Source organism: Balaenoptera musculus, chromosome 21 (genome assembly GCF_009873245.2).
Source record: "Balaenoptera musculus isolate JJ_BM4_2016_0621 chromosome 21, mBalMus1.pri.v3, whole genome shotgun sequence".
In the NCBI taxonomy this organism is placed as follows: Eukaryota; Metazoa; Chordata; class Mammalia; order Artiodactyla; family Balaenopteridae; genus Balaenoptera; species Balaenoptera musculus.
The window spans coordinates 31,568,715-31,585,755 of record NC_045805.1 but is presented as its reverse complement, the minus strand read 5'-3'; the positions used below and the strand labels follow the sequence as shown (position 1 = coordinate 31,585,755).

The 17,041-nt window shown below is 35.3% G+C and overlaps 1 protein-coding gene across 1 annotated transcript in view; it reads right to left on the bottom strand.

The window, feature by feature from the left end:
* The window catches only part of LOC118887816 (A disintegrin and metallopeptidase domain 3-like), a 100,346-nt gene that overhangs the window by 13,540 nt on the left and 69,765 nt on the right, over positions 1-17,041 (bottom strand). Inside the window, exons 13-16 of the mRNA XM_036838635.1 lie at positions 10,944-11,042; positions 8,012-8,207; positions 7,422-7,512; positions 5,471-5,663 (exon numbers count right to left, since the gene is read on the bottom strand). Of these exons, the coding sequence (XP_036694530.1) occupies positions 5,471-5,663; positions 7,422-7,512; positions 8,012-8,207; positions 10,944-11,042 (579 nt within the window). The remainder of the gene's footprint in view (positions 1-5,470; positions 5,664-7,421; positions 7,513-8,011; positions 8,208-10,943; positions 11,043-17,041) is intronic.

Here is a 17,041-nt window from a genome sequence, read left to right as displayed (position 1 = left end):
GAACTATCAATGGAAGTCTGCGCACAAAACCACAGAACTAGTTAGCTCTCAGTATCCATTACTCACCTGCCCCCTTCTCTCAGTTACAGAACACAGTCAACACAACACTTTATCCCAAGGGAGACAATTTAGAAGAGTATTTTGTTTCATAAAGCAATTGAGTTAATGGTGACTACAGAATACAGGCTTGTCCAGTGGTCTGTCCTCCAGAATTGGTACTATCCAATTAAACTACTGGAAGTACCACGGCCTAAAAGCCAGCTTCCAAAATAGAGACTGTCATATTATTAGAGAGGGGCGGGGGGGACACAGGCCAAATGGCAGGAAACCATACATCTTGTAAACAGCGGGAGCCCACAGGCAGACAAAAGAAAAGCAGAAACCTCCAGACAGACAGGAAGCCACACATTTTGGGGTGATAAATGTCCTGGAAGCAGACAAAGAAAGGTGGGAAAAGGCAGGAATCTCTGGCATCTCAATGCAACCTGTTGTCATTAGGCCCTCATTACAATAAAATTACCTTGCAGATAATAAGTTTCCATCATGCACTGACTCCATGACACTTCCAATCAAGGCTAAATAAGGACAAAAATCCCTCCTACCCTCGGGAAGGTGGAGCTGGGATAAAAATCAGGGAATTTTGACCCTAAGCCCTTCCCTCCCCATTGAATATTCCACCCCTTCATTTCTACGCTCCACATAACTGGCTTGCCAAAAAACTCAGGGCAGCTACTCACCTGAGCCTGCCCGCTCTCCCCTAGAGAGCATACTATTGCTTACATAAATCCTTGCTTTGCTTTCTTGACTTCCCTATCTTGTCTCTGAATTCTTCCTGTGATGAGACAAGAACCTACTCCCTGGTAACAATGTGACAAACTTCAGTTGCATAGAGAGAGCTGCCAATTAGAATTTTTATTAAAAATGCTGTGGGATCAAAAAGTCATTGTCAGCTTAAAGCTCCTCCAGACCAAGCAGGAAAAGTCAAAGTCTTTGTTTTTCCTTTCCTTCCCTTCCTTTCCCATCCCCCCTTTCTTTCTTCTTTACCCTCCATGGGGACGTTGCCCAGTTGGGCATGGGCTAATGAATGGACTTTCCCAGGCAGAGAATCTTGCAGGAGAAATGGATAAACTGTAATGCTTTTAGTGGTCAAACAGGGCTGGTGTGAGAAAGCAGAGGTCTTTTAAATAAATGGCTCATTTTTCCACAGGACATTTGCTGAATTTAAATGTTATGTGGGATGATAGAAGGCTAGTTATCTAGCGTAGCAATTTTCTATTAGTATTTGTATGTCTAGTGGCCATATGGTTTTATTCCAAATGTTACTGTAATTGTGTTTATCCAGTATATAAGATGCTGCTTCACTCTCACTAATTCTAAGATTAGTTTTCTCTGTCGTTAGTTTTCAGAAATTTTATTATGCTGTATCTTACTGGATTTCACTGGGTTCATTCTATATCATGTACTTTCAGCTTCTTGCATCTGTGGGTTTATGCCTTTTGAAAACCTTCCAGGCATTATTTCCTGGAAATATTTCCTTTTCCATCCTTAAGTTCCTTCTCTTATTCTTCTAGGATATTAGAATGGCTATTATCATAAGGGCAAGGAATAATAAGTGTTGGCTTAGAACTGGAGTAAAGGGAACACTTGTTCCTGTTTGTGGGAATGTAAATTGGTGTAGCCACTATGAAAAACAGTATAGAGGTTTGTCAAAAAGTTAAAAATGGAACTACCATTGGTCAACTACCATGACCCAGCAATTCCACTTGCAGGCATTTATCTGAAGAAAATGAAAACACTAACTCAAAAATATATCTGCATCTTAATGTTCATTTAAGCATTACTTATAATAGCCAAGATGTAGAAGCAACTAAAGTGTCCACCAGTGGATGAATAAAGAAAATATAGTATATATACAAAAATATAGTATATGTACACAACGGAATATTTTTCTGCCATAAAAAAATGAAATCTTGCTAGCTGTGACAACATGGATGGACCTTGAGGGCATTATGCTAAATGAAATAAGTCAGACAGAGAAATATAAATACTGTATAATCTGACTTATATGTGGAATCCTAAGAAGCATAAAAACAAAACAACCCAAGCTCACAGATACAGAGTACAGATTGGTGGTTGCCAGGGGTGGGATTTGGGAGGTTAGGCACAAACTTCAAGCTATAAAAATAAATAAGTCATGGCGATATATGGTGCAGTATGGTGATTACAGTTACTAATACTGTACTCTGTATTTGAAACTTGGTAAGAGAGTAAATCTTAAATTTCTCATCATAAGAAAAAAATTATAGCTACATATGGTGACAGATATTAATTAGACTTGTGGTGACCATTTTGAAATATATACAAGTATGAATCATTATGATGTACATGTGAAGCTAGTATAATGTTATATTTCAATAATGTAGAAAAATATAGTAACAAATAGTAATACATTTCAAAAAATAGACAAAAAGATGTGATAATATATTTGACTTCTTACACATTTCTAAATCACTTTCCAGAAAGTGTGTGCTAATTTATACTTGGTTTAGGATGATAATAAGTTGTGCTTCTCACCATTAATTATTATTTTCAATTCCTAACTGATAAGACGAACACAATTGTTGGATATTCATTTTTATTTCACCAACTTAGAAGCTCCCTGATCTCAGTGTTCCAAGTTTCTACAGAGTTCAATCTCCAGCCATGCTACTCTCCTTAGTGGAATTTGTGAGTAGAACTAAAAGTTCCATTCCTCTAATCAGTTGGTCTTTCTGGTAACCAGCACCATCCTGAAGCCATCTAGATGCCCCACCCTGTTACTCCATTAGCATAAATTCGGTTTGATCAGAAGGGGCTCATTATGAATAACAACAAAAGAATTCTTATCAGTCAGGAAATTCCAAGGGGTTTAGGATCTTTGTGCCAGAAACCAGGGGCAAAGACAAAATTATTTTTTTGGTGTTATGCCCCGTATAGAAGCCATTAGAGTGCTTTCTTTCTAATTAATGAATGATTAAATTAGTTAATGAATTTATTTATTTACTTTGCCATACTTTAGTAAACATTTTGGCACTTTGTTTTTGTTTTTGTTTTACAGTGATATTTTCCAAGTGTATTTTTTTTTAACTTCTTTATTGGAGTATAATTTCTTTACAATGGTGTGTTAGTTTCTGCTTTAAAACAAGGTCAATCAGCTATACGTATACATATATCCCCATATCTCCTCCCTATTGCATCTCCCTCCCAAGCTCCCTATCCCACGCCTCTAGGTGGTCACAAAGCACCTAGATGATCTCCCTGTGTTATGCAGCTGCTTCCCACTAGCTAGCTATTTTACGTTTGGTAGTGTATATATGTCCATGCCACTCGCTCACTTCATCCCAGCTTACCCTCCCCGTGTCCTCAAGTCCATTCTCTACATCTACATCTGCGTCTTTATTCCTGTCCTGCCCCTAGGGTCTTCAGAACCTTTTTTTTTTTTTTTAGATTCCATATATATGTGTTAGCATACGGTATTTGTTTTTCTCTTTCTGACTTACTTCACTCTGTATGACAAACTCAAGGTCCATCCACCTCACTACAAATAACTCAATTTCGTTTCTTTTTATGGCTGAGTAATATTCCATTGTATAAATGTGCCACATCTTCTTTATCCATTCATCTGTCGATGGACACTTAGGTTGCTTCCATGTCCTGGTTATAGTAAATAGAGCTGCAATGAACATTGTGTTACATGACTCTTTTGGAATTATGGTTTTCTCAAGGTATATGCCCAGTAGTGGGATTGCTGGGTGGTATGGTAGTTCTATTTGTAGTTTTTTAAGGAACCTTCATACTGTTCTCCATAGTGGCTGTATCAATTTACATTCCCACGAACAGTGCAAGAGAGTTCCCTTTTCTCCACACCTCCTCCAGCATTTATTGTTTGTAGATTTTTTGATGATGGCCATTCTGACCGGTGTGAGGTGATACCTCATTGTAGTTTTGACTTGCATTTCTCTAATGATTAGTGATGTTGAGCATCCTTTCATGTGTTTGTTGGCAATCTGTATATCTTCTTTGGAGAAATGTCTATTTAGGTCTTCTGCCCATTTTTGGATTGGGTTATTTGTTTTTTTGATATTGAGCTGCATGTGCTGCTTGTAAATTTTGGAGATTAATCCTTTCTCAGTTGCTTCATTTGCAAATATTTTCTCCCATTCGGAGGGTTCTCTTTTCGTCTTATGTTTTCCTTTGCTGTGGAAAAGCTTTTAACTTTCATTAAGTCCCATTTGTTTATTTTTGTTTTTATTTCCATTTCTCTAGGAGGTGGGTCAAAAAGGATCTTGCTGTGATTTATGTCATACAGTGTTCTGCCTATGTTTTCCTCTAAGAGTTCTATAGTGTCTGGCCTTACATCTAGGTCTTTAATCCATTTTGAGTTTATATTTTGTGTGTGGTGTTAGGGAGTGTTCTAATTTCATTCTTTTACATGTAGCTGTCCAGTTTTCCAGCACCACTCATTGAACAGGCTTTTCTCCATTGTATATTCTTGCCTCCTTTATCAAAAATAAGGTGACCATATGTGAGTGGGTTTATCTCTGGGCTTTCTATCCTGTTCCATTGATCTATATTTCTGTTTTTCTGGCACTTTATTTTAAATGATCTTCAAAGGGATGGCATATTACTTTAAAATGTAGTCAACACCAGTATGTTACTTTGTGATTACTTCATTATTTTTATGTGAGAATATCTTTTCCCATTCTGAGATAAGTTTACTATTCACTTCCATTTTTCTCTTATTTTTTCTTTTCTTAAAATATTATACCTCCATTTAAATTATTTAAATTTAAATGTGAGATAATTGTGTACTGTTTTACATTAGTCAACTAAATTTTCAATGGTACTAGTTTAAATCATCTGTTATGTTTCTTCAAATGTTTAACAAAAAGAAAAACAAATAAAGCTAAACTCTGTTTTATTCTTGTGTCTTGAGAAAGGGCAAATTGTTAACAAGTATATTGTGCTTTTGGAAAAAGAATTAGGGAAGTAGGCTAATGAGCAAATAAATATTTTACTTTTATTACAATCAAATTAATTATCTTTGTTGTTCCTATTATTCAGGTTTTTCTGACCTGCTTTTGGGGTGTATTATTTGATTCTTTTCTCTTCCCTGTTTTACACAAATTATTGCAGAACAGATGTTGGCCTAACAAAGAGGTTAAGTAAGATACTCAAGTGTGAGAAAACAACTTTAAATATCTATGGTAAAATTCATAATGAAAAATGACAAAAAGTAAAGCAAGTGTTCCTTTGATCAATAGAAATTTTGACCTTTAAGGCTTAAGATCATGACGCAGCAACCAAAATTGGTAACAATTACAAATTAAAAATCTTAAGTGCGCTCTCTCTCTCTCATACACAAACACACATACACAGACACTAAGATGCTCACATACCATGTATAGAATCAAGAAGAATTTGTGTTTACCTGATTTGGACCACACATAGTGCCATTCTTTACATAGGTATAATCGTCTCGGAAGGTTATTGGTGTCGAATTTCTTAGATGTGCACTTAGACACACAATGCCTCCAAGGAAAGTATACTGAGTATCAAAATTTTTAAATGGCACTACTTCTGTACGTGTCCAGAGACAAACTAACTTTCCACAATAGACATCCCTGTAATATAACACAGTAAAAATTACCCATATGTCACTTAGCAACACAATATATTGTTTAAATAACAGTTCAAAACATGAGGATAATTCACAATGTTATTCAGAGCATAACACCAAAGCTATTCAGAACATACACCATCTTAATGGTGTGAGGTGATATTGTAGTTTTGATCTACATTTCTCTAATGAGTAGTGCTGTTGAGCATCCTTTCATGTGTTTGTTGGCAATCTGTATATCTTCTTTGGAAAAATGTCTATTTAGGTCTTCTGCCCATTTTTGGATTGGGTTATTTGTTTTTTTGATATTGAACTGCATGAGCTGCTTGTAAATTTTGGAGATTAATCCTTTGTCAGTTGCTTCATTTGCAAATATTTTCTCCCATTCGGAGGGTTCTCTTTTCGTCTTATGTTTTCCTTTGCTGTGGAAAAGCTTTTAACTTTCATTAAGTCCCATTTGTTTATTTTTGTTTTTATTTCCATTTCTCTAGGAGGTGGGTCAAAAAGGATCTTGCTGTGATTTATGTCATAGAGTGTTCTGCTTATATTTTCCTCTAAGAGTTTTATAGTGCCTGGCCTTACATTTAGGTCTTTAATCCATTTTGAGTTTATTTTTGTGTGTGGTGTTGGGGAGTGTTCTAATTTCATTCTTTTACATGTAGCTGTCCAGTTTTCCCAGTACCACTTATTGAAGAGGCTGTCTTTTCTCCATTGTATATTCTTGCCTCCTTTATCAAAAATAAGGTGACAATATCACCTTACACCAGTCAAAATGGCCATCTGCAAAAAATCTACAAACAATAAATGCTGGAGAGGGTGTGGAGAAAAGGGAACCCTCTTGCACTGTTGGTGGGAATGTAAATTGATACAGCCACTATGGAGAACAGTATGGAGGTTCCTTAAAGAACTAAAAATAGAACTACCATACGACCCAGCAATCCCACTCCTGGGCATATACCCTGAAAAAACCATAATTCAAAAAGAGTCATGTACCACAATGTTCATTGCAGCACTATTTACAACAGCCAGGACATGGAAGCAACCTAAGTGTCCATCGACAGATGAATGGATTAAGAAGATGTGGCAGATTTATACAATGGAATATTACTCAGCCATAAAAAGAAACGAAATTGAGTTATTTGTAGTGAGGTGGATGGACCTAGAGTCTGTCATACAGAGTGAAGTAAGTCAGAAAGGAAAAACAAATACCGTATGGTAACACATACATATGGAATCTGAAAAAAAAAAAAAAGTTCTGAGGAACCTAGGGTCAGGACAGGAATAAAGACACAGTCGTAGAGAATGGACTTGAGGACATGGGGAGGGGGAAGGGTAAGCTGGGACGAAGTGAGAGAGTGGCATGGACATATATACACTACCAAATGTAAAATAGGTAGCTAGTGGGAAGCAGCCACATGGCACAGGGAGATCAGCTCGGTGCTTTGTGACCACCTAGAGGGGTGGGATAGGGAGGGTGGGAGGGAGATGCAAGAGGGAGGAGATATGGGGATATATGTATATGTATAGTTGATTTACTTTGTTTTAAAGCAGAAACTAACACACCATTGTAAAGCAATTATATTCCAATAAAGATGTTAAAAAAAATTAAAAAAAAAGAACACATACCATCTTATGAGGTGCACCATATAAATTTATCTTTATATACTATATTCATCTCTCATTTGTATTAAGTGATTCTTTGCAGTACACACACATACACATACAGTGCATTTGGAAAATGTATATTTTTCTAAATACACACCGATAATTACAAAAACGACCATAACAGTTTCCAAAGTCATCTGTATGCATATTCACTTCTTGTGAACATAGAGCAGAAGCCCCCTTCGAAACTGAAAATATAAATAAAGTTTCAATTACTCATCTTAAAAAAAAAACATTAAAAATTAAAAGCGTGGTAAATTCATACAAAGACATTTAGACAACAAAGCCCAGGCAGTGTCATCTACTATAAATATTTGGTGCCATCTACTGGCTATATATGAAGGAGAAACACTTAACTAAAAACTACCTACTCGAGAATAGAAATTGTTATTATCGTCCAGAAATGATTAAGAAGTAAAACAATCATTTGCTCACTTATCTGTAATTCTAATAGTCTACTCCATTTCCATCAATCACCTGAAACTTGACAAATATCCTATTCTTTTTGTCTCGTACTTACTAGATCTATTTTACCTCCTGACATAGGTCAAAGATGCTTTGTTTTGCAATTTTATCTCCAAATTTAGATTTAAGCAATAATTATTATTATGGCTATAGGGTGCATTACTGACTTAAGAAACAAATATAGTTTAAAAATAAACCTCAGAAAATAAATACAACCATTACATTTTCCAAACAACTCCGCACACTGTTTATCTGTATCTTGGCATATTCCTTGATAGCAAAAGGCAGTCTTATTATTGCACAGTTCTAAATCAGCAGATTTCATATCAGGTACACAAAACTCAGCTATCCCATTGCAAAATTCTGGAAAATCACACATATCCGTGCTTTTCCTACATACATGTCCTCTTTCAGCTATCTGTGAGACAAAGAAAACCAAATATTTGTTTTTAAAGTAGTAAAACAAAATATAAAAATTTAAATAGGAGGATTGTATTTGTAACTATCAATTCAATTATTAATACATTTGTAAGTATTTAAATTATGAATTTACTTAAAAGTTCTGGTGGAATAGATCATAAAGAAGCCAAATGTCTATCAATGGATAAACAAATTGTCATATGGACAATGGAATATGTTCAGCCACATAAAGGAATAGAGTACTGGTTTATGCTACAAGGTGATTGAAACTTGAAAACACTGTATTTAGTGAAGAAAACCAGACACAAAGGTCACACATTGTATGGTTCTACCTATCTGAAATGTCCAGAGTAGGTAAATCCATAGAGGCAGAATGCAGATTGCTGGTTGCCAGGGACTGAGGGGAAGGGAGAAAGGAAGGTACGTGTGTAATGGGTCAGGGTCTCCTGTTCGGATGCAGAACCTGCTATGGAACCAGGTCAAGGTGGTTGCACAACATTGTGAACGCACTAAATGCTACTGAATTGTTCACTTGAAAACGGTTAATTTTTTATTGTGTGATTTGCACTTCAATTTAAAACAATGGCTCTGGTGAAAGTTCTCATAGTTAAAATGCTCTGGTTATCCTGAATATTTACTTCAAGATAAATAGAAAATATTTGATATAAAACTACGTGTGTTTGTTTTCCAGCTTTTGATTCTTGGGGACTAATTAGTTGCACTCCTGAGATGTTCTAACTAACTCATATGCTAGTCTTTACCATGTTTCTAAAATGTTTCTTAGTTTTGACATCTTTATGCTTTTTGCATTTCAAGTAATTTTCCTTTCAGGACTAACTCCACTTCCACCATGAGGAGTTTATAAATCACATGAAACTGCTGCTGACTCAGGATGATAATCGCAACACTTCTCCCTAGACACAGTGGTGGGAATTTAACTTAGAATGTAGTGGTGGGTCAGGGTTTCTGCCACTACCAGGGGTGGAGATGGATGTTGGGAAACAGGATTCCTCTGCTCTTCTGAAATATCACACACTATGGACTAGAAAAGCCAGGAACTGCAATGAGCTATCTGTGCTGCCTACAGGAAAAGCTTGTTTGAGAACTGCCAACAAAAAGGCAAGGATATCCAACAGATGTAGAATAAGAATCCTGTTGCTCCTGTTCCAAACAAAGATTCACCTGAGCACAAAGCTAGACTCATGCCTTACTTAAGCTTCGTAAGTGTTTGTTTGTTATTCTTTGCTTGGCTGTTCATCAAGATACAGCTGACCCATAATAACTGGTGTTATGCAGTACCAATCACAGTTTCTTAAATTTCATATAGGAATGTCTGAGTACTGGCTAAAAACATATTAATCACTGTTATGTGTCAGAAAAACAGCTGGTTAAACTATTGGTCTTCCATGTCTTTGCACTTGGACTTGTGTCCATCTAAAATGAAAATTTATAGGAAAAAAACTGGATCAGATCACTAAATTGTAGACAAAAGTCAGTGGAAACTAGCCTAGCTGAAAGTGGACAGAGAAGAAAATAGAAAACCTTTTAAGCTTATGGCCACCCGTAAGAGAGCAGAGTGTAAGGCACCTGTGAGCCTTTAAATGACAGCAAAAGCCACATTCCGTGCTATAATACATAATAAAATTAATGTGAACTAACATAGTGCATTTAGCTGTTACCCTGAAGCCCTCCCTAGTAACTTATACTATGAATTTTCATTCGACCAAATGTAGCAATTACCTCTGTTGTAAAGAATTATCCTTTGAGATGTAGGTAGAGGGCAATGGACTGTTTAGAAAAGTCTGACTGCTCAGTCCCACTGATTTGGAGACAAAGACTAAGATGAGAGCTCTTGTGAAGGAAAGGGCAGCAAGGTTTATTGCTGAGAAGTGGAAACCCTAGGCTGGCCTCTACTTTCATGTGTCTTGAAACAAATGACCATTGACTTTAAAAACTAGCCCACTGAGTGAAAAAGAACATGCATAGAACAAAGTAAAATGATGTTAGGAGAGATTTCATGGACAAAGAAAAAACAAACTTGGCAGCAAAACTTCTAATTAATCAGTCTTTATGTTTGTCATAGACCCCTGAAAGTGACACAAAAAAGGTGAGTCGCTAAAATGAAGCAATCCCTAGAAAAGATTTTACCCAGTCTCCTATCAGATGTGGCTATGAAGGAAAATTGAATGGAAAACTTCCAAAGGGAAGTCAAAGATTCAGTCAGTCACTTCCAGAGTCTTGCCAAAGCTAACCTTCACTATTAGATATGCTACATATTGCTGACTATTCTATATGGGTTCCTTTTCTGCTACTTTCAAAATGAGGGGTTTTTATTATTATTGTCTGTATTCAAATATTGCATGTCAAGTGTGTGTTGGGTGGCTTATTCATAATTTTGTCATAAGTCGTTCAATCATGAAGAGCTACATTCAGGCACGACCAAGAGGAACTCATAGCACCCAAATTGTCTGGAATTGTTATTAAATGCAGTAACAGGATGGGTCTTGAGTAGAGACTGAAACAATACAGTAAGAGGCAGCACTACGAAAGAGGTTGAAAAAGTTCTAAGGACCTTCTCTCAGTTCTGAAATCAACTGTGTATGAATCGAGTACATAAAGTAATATAATTTGAAACATGAGTAAAAATAAAAGCGAAAAAAAAAAGCTACAAAATGCACCCACAAGAACGCAAAAATTTCATGAAAGAAAATAAGGCAATATTTTGAAAACTTACCTGACAAGTTTTTCTGTCACAGCATGGTCCTGTACCACACTCTGCATCTCCAATCAGAAAACATGTTAGAGCATCACAGCATTTTTTATGAGAGCAGTGCTAAAAAGCAAATGCAATCAATTTAAATAAAAGGAATTTTCAATCAAATAAATCATTTTATTTATTGTCATAATATACTAATAGACTAAAGTCTCTAAGTTAATTACAATCACAGTATAATTTTTACTTCTGTATCTATTTTTAACACCACTTAATATATATATCTAAACTTAATATATTTTGATATAGAAAAAAAGATGGCAATGAAATTATTCATGATTCCATGCTCAAGAATTTGAACTGTTAAAAATGTAATGCAATTTATTTCAATCTCTGTGTTCATAAATATAGGAATTGTAAATTTTGAGTTTTTTTTCACTTCCTACATCATAAGTAGTTATCCATCTTATGTAGTCTCTTCAAGATATCATTCTGTGAATATATAATAATTTTTGGATGTGACAAAATAGAGGTTTCTAAATTACAACAGCATATTATTGTTGTAAATGCATTTCAAAGAAATTTTTTGTCATTTTTTTAGCTCTAAGATTGTATATGAAAGATTGATTCTAGAAGTTATTAGGTCAAAGAATTTAAAAATATTAAAGGCTCTTCATAATATACACTATTTCCTTCTTTCTATATAGTTATCTATTCAGTGTAAGAGTGATGTTAAACAAGACTGATAATATTTTAAAATAAGTAAAGTGGATAGGCACAAATTACTAAGTGTTTCTGTTTCAGTTTTATTAATTTTATTATTAATGTGCTGAACATTTTACATATCTGCACAATCTGTTTTATACTTTTATGCATACTTTTTGTTGAAGTATTCTTCTGTTTATTTCCTTTATTTGTAAGCATTTTTATATTAATGATGTTAACCCCTAGCCACTAATATATTTTACAGTGTTTTACAATTTGTCATGACAATTTATTTCTATTTTGGCAGGTTCTTTTTTAAAATTTTTTTGTTATTATGACATTGTGAAATCTGCCAACTGCCAACTTTCTTTGGGATTTGTTCTAAAAGTTTATGTATAAAACCTTCCTCCACCCTAACCCCAGTAAATATGTGAAGGTACAGTGTGTGTGTGAAAGTTTTGTGTTATATATATACATATATGTGTGTATATATGTATTTTTATTTGACATTAAATATTTTGAATAGTATGTTGTAAAAGTAACTATAATAATGTATCTTTTCCCCCCAAAATTAAATTATCAGTTGTGTTTATAGAATAATAATTTATTCCTGATATTTTATTATACCTGGATACTTATATAATGTCCTATATAAAATTAAATATAATGTCTTCAATTACATTAACTGCATATTATTAAAGTATATCCCAAATTCTATTACTATATAACACTGTAATATTTACAGGAATCAGATGATATTCTTTTTTCATTTTCATGTTTCATTATTAAGAAGAATGTGTTATGCTTCACAATATAAATATTTTAATGAAAACTATCAAGAGAACTTAGTGAAGATGGAAGATTAAACACACAGTAAACATTAACATTGGGGAAAATAAAACAAAAATCAATGACGTGAAAGGGAAATCTCTAAAACCTAGAATCAATGAGAAAGCCTACTACAGTGCAGAGCATATTTGGACAATACTCAATGTATAATGGAAACCTAGACTACATACCAGGCTTAGAAATTGCCCTTTTATGACATGTAGTTTAAAAATGGAATTCCATCATGGGACTGGAAGCGAGGACTTTGTAAAATAGGTAACTGTGGTTTATCATTGAGAAATTTGAGAAATCAAAGAACATTCTTTTACTCCTAGTTGTCCAAACATTTTATCAAATGTTTCTTCAATATTTTATATCTTGTCATTTTTATCTCTTTGTTACTTTAATGATATATGTTGAAAAATACTGAAACATTTCTCTATTTCTGGAATAAACACCATAAGCATACTCTTTTTCAGATATTTATTGGTTATTTGATAATTTTGACTTAGGCATTTTGCAGGTATTTTCCAAAATATAAACCAGTCATTCAAAGTAATGTTAAGCTGACTATAGGAGGAATCAACAACTTTCATTATTTAATTTTGGTTCGATATACTTGCAAAGTGCACTGAAAATTGAATTTTTTTAAAAAAATATGCAATTTACAGTAATATTCAAAAACATGAACAACTTAGGGTTAAATTTAAGTAATTACAGACACCTAAATAAATGGAACAATATACCGTGTTCATTGTTTGAAAATCACATTATGCATACTATTCAATTCTCCATAAATTCATCTTTAGATTTTTAAAAAAATTTCAAGAGTTTTTTTTTTTTAGGGGGTGGGTAGAAATGGAAAAGTTGATTTAAAATTTTATATAGAAATATAAAGACCTAAAATAGCCAAATCTATCTTGAGAAAGAAATAATCAAACATGAAGATACATTTTACCTGATTTTGTGCATTAGGATAAGGAGACCTGGTATTGGATAGATACATAGATCATTGGAACACAAAGTATATCATGAATTGTTTTTCAGTAAATGTACCAAGGTAATTCAATGGGGGAAGGACAGTCTCTTCAACAAATGGGTCTAGAACAATTGGATATCTTTACGGAGAAAAATATACCTTGATCCTTAACTTACAAAGTGCCACAAATTACTCAAAATGGATCATACACATACACATAAAAACTAAAATTTGTAGACTTCTAGAAGAACATTTACAAGGAAGCTTCACAAATTTAGGATAGATAGGCTACAAGTAGCATAATACATCAGAGAAGAAAATTATAAACTGGACTTCATCAAATTAAAAACTTTGACTCTTTGAAAGATGTCATTAAGAAAACACAAAGCTAAGCCACATACTGGGAGAAAACCTGGCAAAGGCTTGTATATAGTTTATATTAAGAATTCCTGTAAGTATATAATAAAAAGACAAACAACCCCATTAAACTTTGCAAAATATTTGAACAGACATTTTAAAAAGGAAACATATGAATGCCCAATAATCACATGAAATACTGTCCCATATAATTAGTCATCAGGAAAGTACAAACTAAAACTGCAATGAGATACCAGCACAAATTGAAATGACTAAAATGAAAAAGACTGGCAGCAAGAAAAGTGGTGAGGGTTCAGAACAACCGCCACTGTTATACATCGATGGATGCAATGCACAATATTACAACCATTTTGGAAAGCGTTTTGACACTTTGTTATAAACTTAATAGTACAATGAATGTGTCGTGACTGAAATTAGAAGTTTAGATATTTATGGGGTTGACTTGGATGAGGTAAGGGAAAACTGTGGTAATGTAAACGTTCTACATATTTTCCACATTTAATCAGGTGTAGCATCACTCAAGTTCAAAAACTCAGCAAGTCAGAAAGAAAATATAAATAAGTATAATGAAGGCCACCTAGACACATCATGAGTCTCTGTGCAGACAAGAAAAGACAAGGTCACAATGCCTTTGTGGACATAAAGGCAGATAGGTCCTATGGATCATCTGGCCAGGTATGGTATGCAGAAGCAGACTTGGTCAGTAAAGTCTTCAGTGACAGTGAGGGCAAATGGTTTTTGACCACTGTTGTTGAGACTCCTGAAAGGTTCCATCAGTGGGAAGTGGTGGTCTTGCAATACGAAACAAAGTTTACTGTGCTTGCTGTTCACCCACCTACACTTTCAAGAAAATCAAAACTACTTCCCTTCTGCTGGTGCCCATAACTATAGATAGAAAAATCCCTGGTGATCAAGACCGGTTTAGTCACTCCAAAATTTACTGAGATATGTTCTTACAATGAGTAAGAAAAGAAAGAAATTAAAGATATGCTTAGGCAAAAGCCTGATGAAGTCAAAAAGTCTCATCCAAATAGCATATTATGGATCGATGTAAGTTTTGCTGGATTTGAAGGCTTCGAAGTCACTCAGTCACTTTCAGAACCAACCTCATGCTCTAAGCACCACTGGTCAGTGAACACACTGTCTAATGACATGGATGTGGAGAAAGAGAATGTAAAGACCTATTGGGGCTTACTGCAGTAGGTCTTGTTAAAAGATAATCTGAGGCATATTAAAACTTTTAAGAGTTTATTTGAGCAAAAATTGACTCAAATTGGGCAGCATCCAATTTAACAGTTAGAAAGAAGCTCCACGGGACTTCCCTGGTGGTCCAGTGGTTAAGACTCCACGCTTCCACTGCAGGGGACACGGGTTTGATCCCTGGTTAGGGGACTAAGATCCTGCATGTCACATGGCGTGGCCAGAAAAGAAAAAAAAAAGTAAAAAAAAAAAAAAAAAAAAGAAAGAAACTCCGAAGAGCTGTTTAAAATATGGAAGACTTTTATAGGCAGAAGGGAGTGGGAACAAGGAAGTTATACTGGCAAAAAGGTGGGCCGATTATTGCAAAGTTACTTCCCTTTAGGGGATGGCAGGGATCTATCAGGCAGATTACCTAACTAGTGCTGGCCAGATGATTCCTGATTGACTGGTTTAAGATTCCATTTCTGGAAGAGCCAAAAGTGTAGTTAAGGTAAATCTCTCAGTTTGCTGATGTGAGGTTTAGCATAAGGGACTCCATTTTGGGCCTGGTGTCGTTTTCGGTTTTTTTGTTTGTTTTGTTTCTTTTAACAGTCTTTACAGCTATAATAAAACAGTGGCCTATCCAAGATGAATTCTCATTTTCCAATACATACCCTTGAAATCCAGTGGGGCAAGCTACCTCTTCCCTTAGGTCCACTGTGACTCCATCTTGGATTTTAAATGAAGACTTGAGAGTGCCCAGATGATGAAATAGTGACCTAAATCAGATTAATCAGTTCATCCAAACAGTGCAACCAGGCTATCAGAGACAACTGAACCTATTCTTGTATCGCAGGAATAATCTCTGAAAAAATATTTAGGAACTGGGTAATAAACTACCCAGAATGGACACCTTGGCAAAAGCTAAATGTAATTTCCTGCAGGCCAAGGGACAGAAAAATCAATGGTTCAAGTCTGAGTCATATGTTCATGTAGACATGGATATTAGGCCAGAGAGAATCTAATGAGGAAATTTGTTTGTCTGCCCTTCGGAGAAGTTCTCTCTCATTACTGGGCTACAGAATAGCCATGGTACTTTAAGGTTTGGGCTGTGAGCAGGAATTATTCCTGAACAGCATGTATTTACTATTGGCAGACTATCCTGTCTGACATGATACCATTTGATTGGCATTCACCCGAAATGTTTGGTACCCACTCTGTACACAGATCTTACCTCCTTCAACAATAAACAGGACAAGAATAAAGGGTTTCATCCACATGAAAGGAAAGCCATATATACTGGTCAAGATGGGTTGGAGAAGTGGTGGTAACCAAGCTGTCAAGCCTTCCATCTATCCTGAGCACAGGCCGTTATAGTACCAGGAAGTCCCCAGGGGTGAGGTTGAAAGAATATTCTTACTAGATTTGGAAATGCTCTCAAATCATATACATTTCTCCTGGGTTCTTTAGGGTTAACACATACCCAAGCAGTCATAAATAATAGATTTATGCTGAATAGATGATGGGGATAGATATTCTACATAAATGTAACAGTTCTCTTGATTTTAAGGGATGTTCTCTATGTGGAAATGCTACGATTAAGACAGTGGAAGTAAGGATGAGTATATGATTGGAAGCCACATAGCTATCCTGGCCTATCTAGATCGTTACTGTGAAGCGGCACAAGATACAGTGGGAAGGAGAGGGGGAGAAAGGAATAGGAAGGGGAAAGGGAGCCGGTCAGAAGATCACTGTCTTGATCAAGGAGACAGCATATGCAGGGATACTCAGGAAAATCTGTCATCTTATAATAGCCCTGCCTGGCCAGTAAAAGGTGCCTTATATAAGCTAAACATGGCAGTGGCTCCAATAGCAATGGCTGTTCCAGATATGATGCACAGTTACAGACCGAAGGCACTTGGTGTGTGGTAGTGGAAATTACAGTAAAATCTTTCTTCAGTATCTCACTAGACCCAAAAGATCAAAATCAGCTTGCAAGTTGAGATACTGAAAACAATTTATAACACATCTATGTGTTCTGAGACACTTG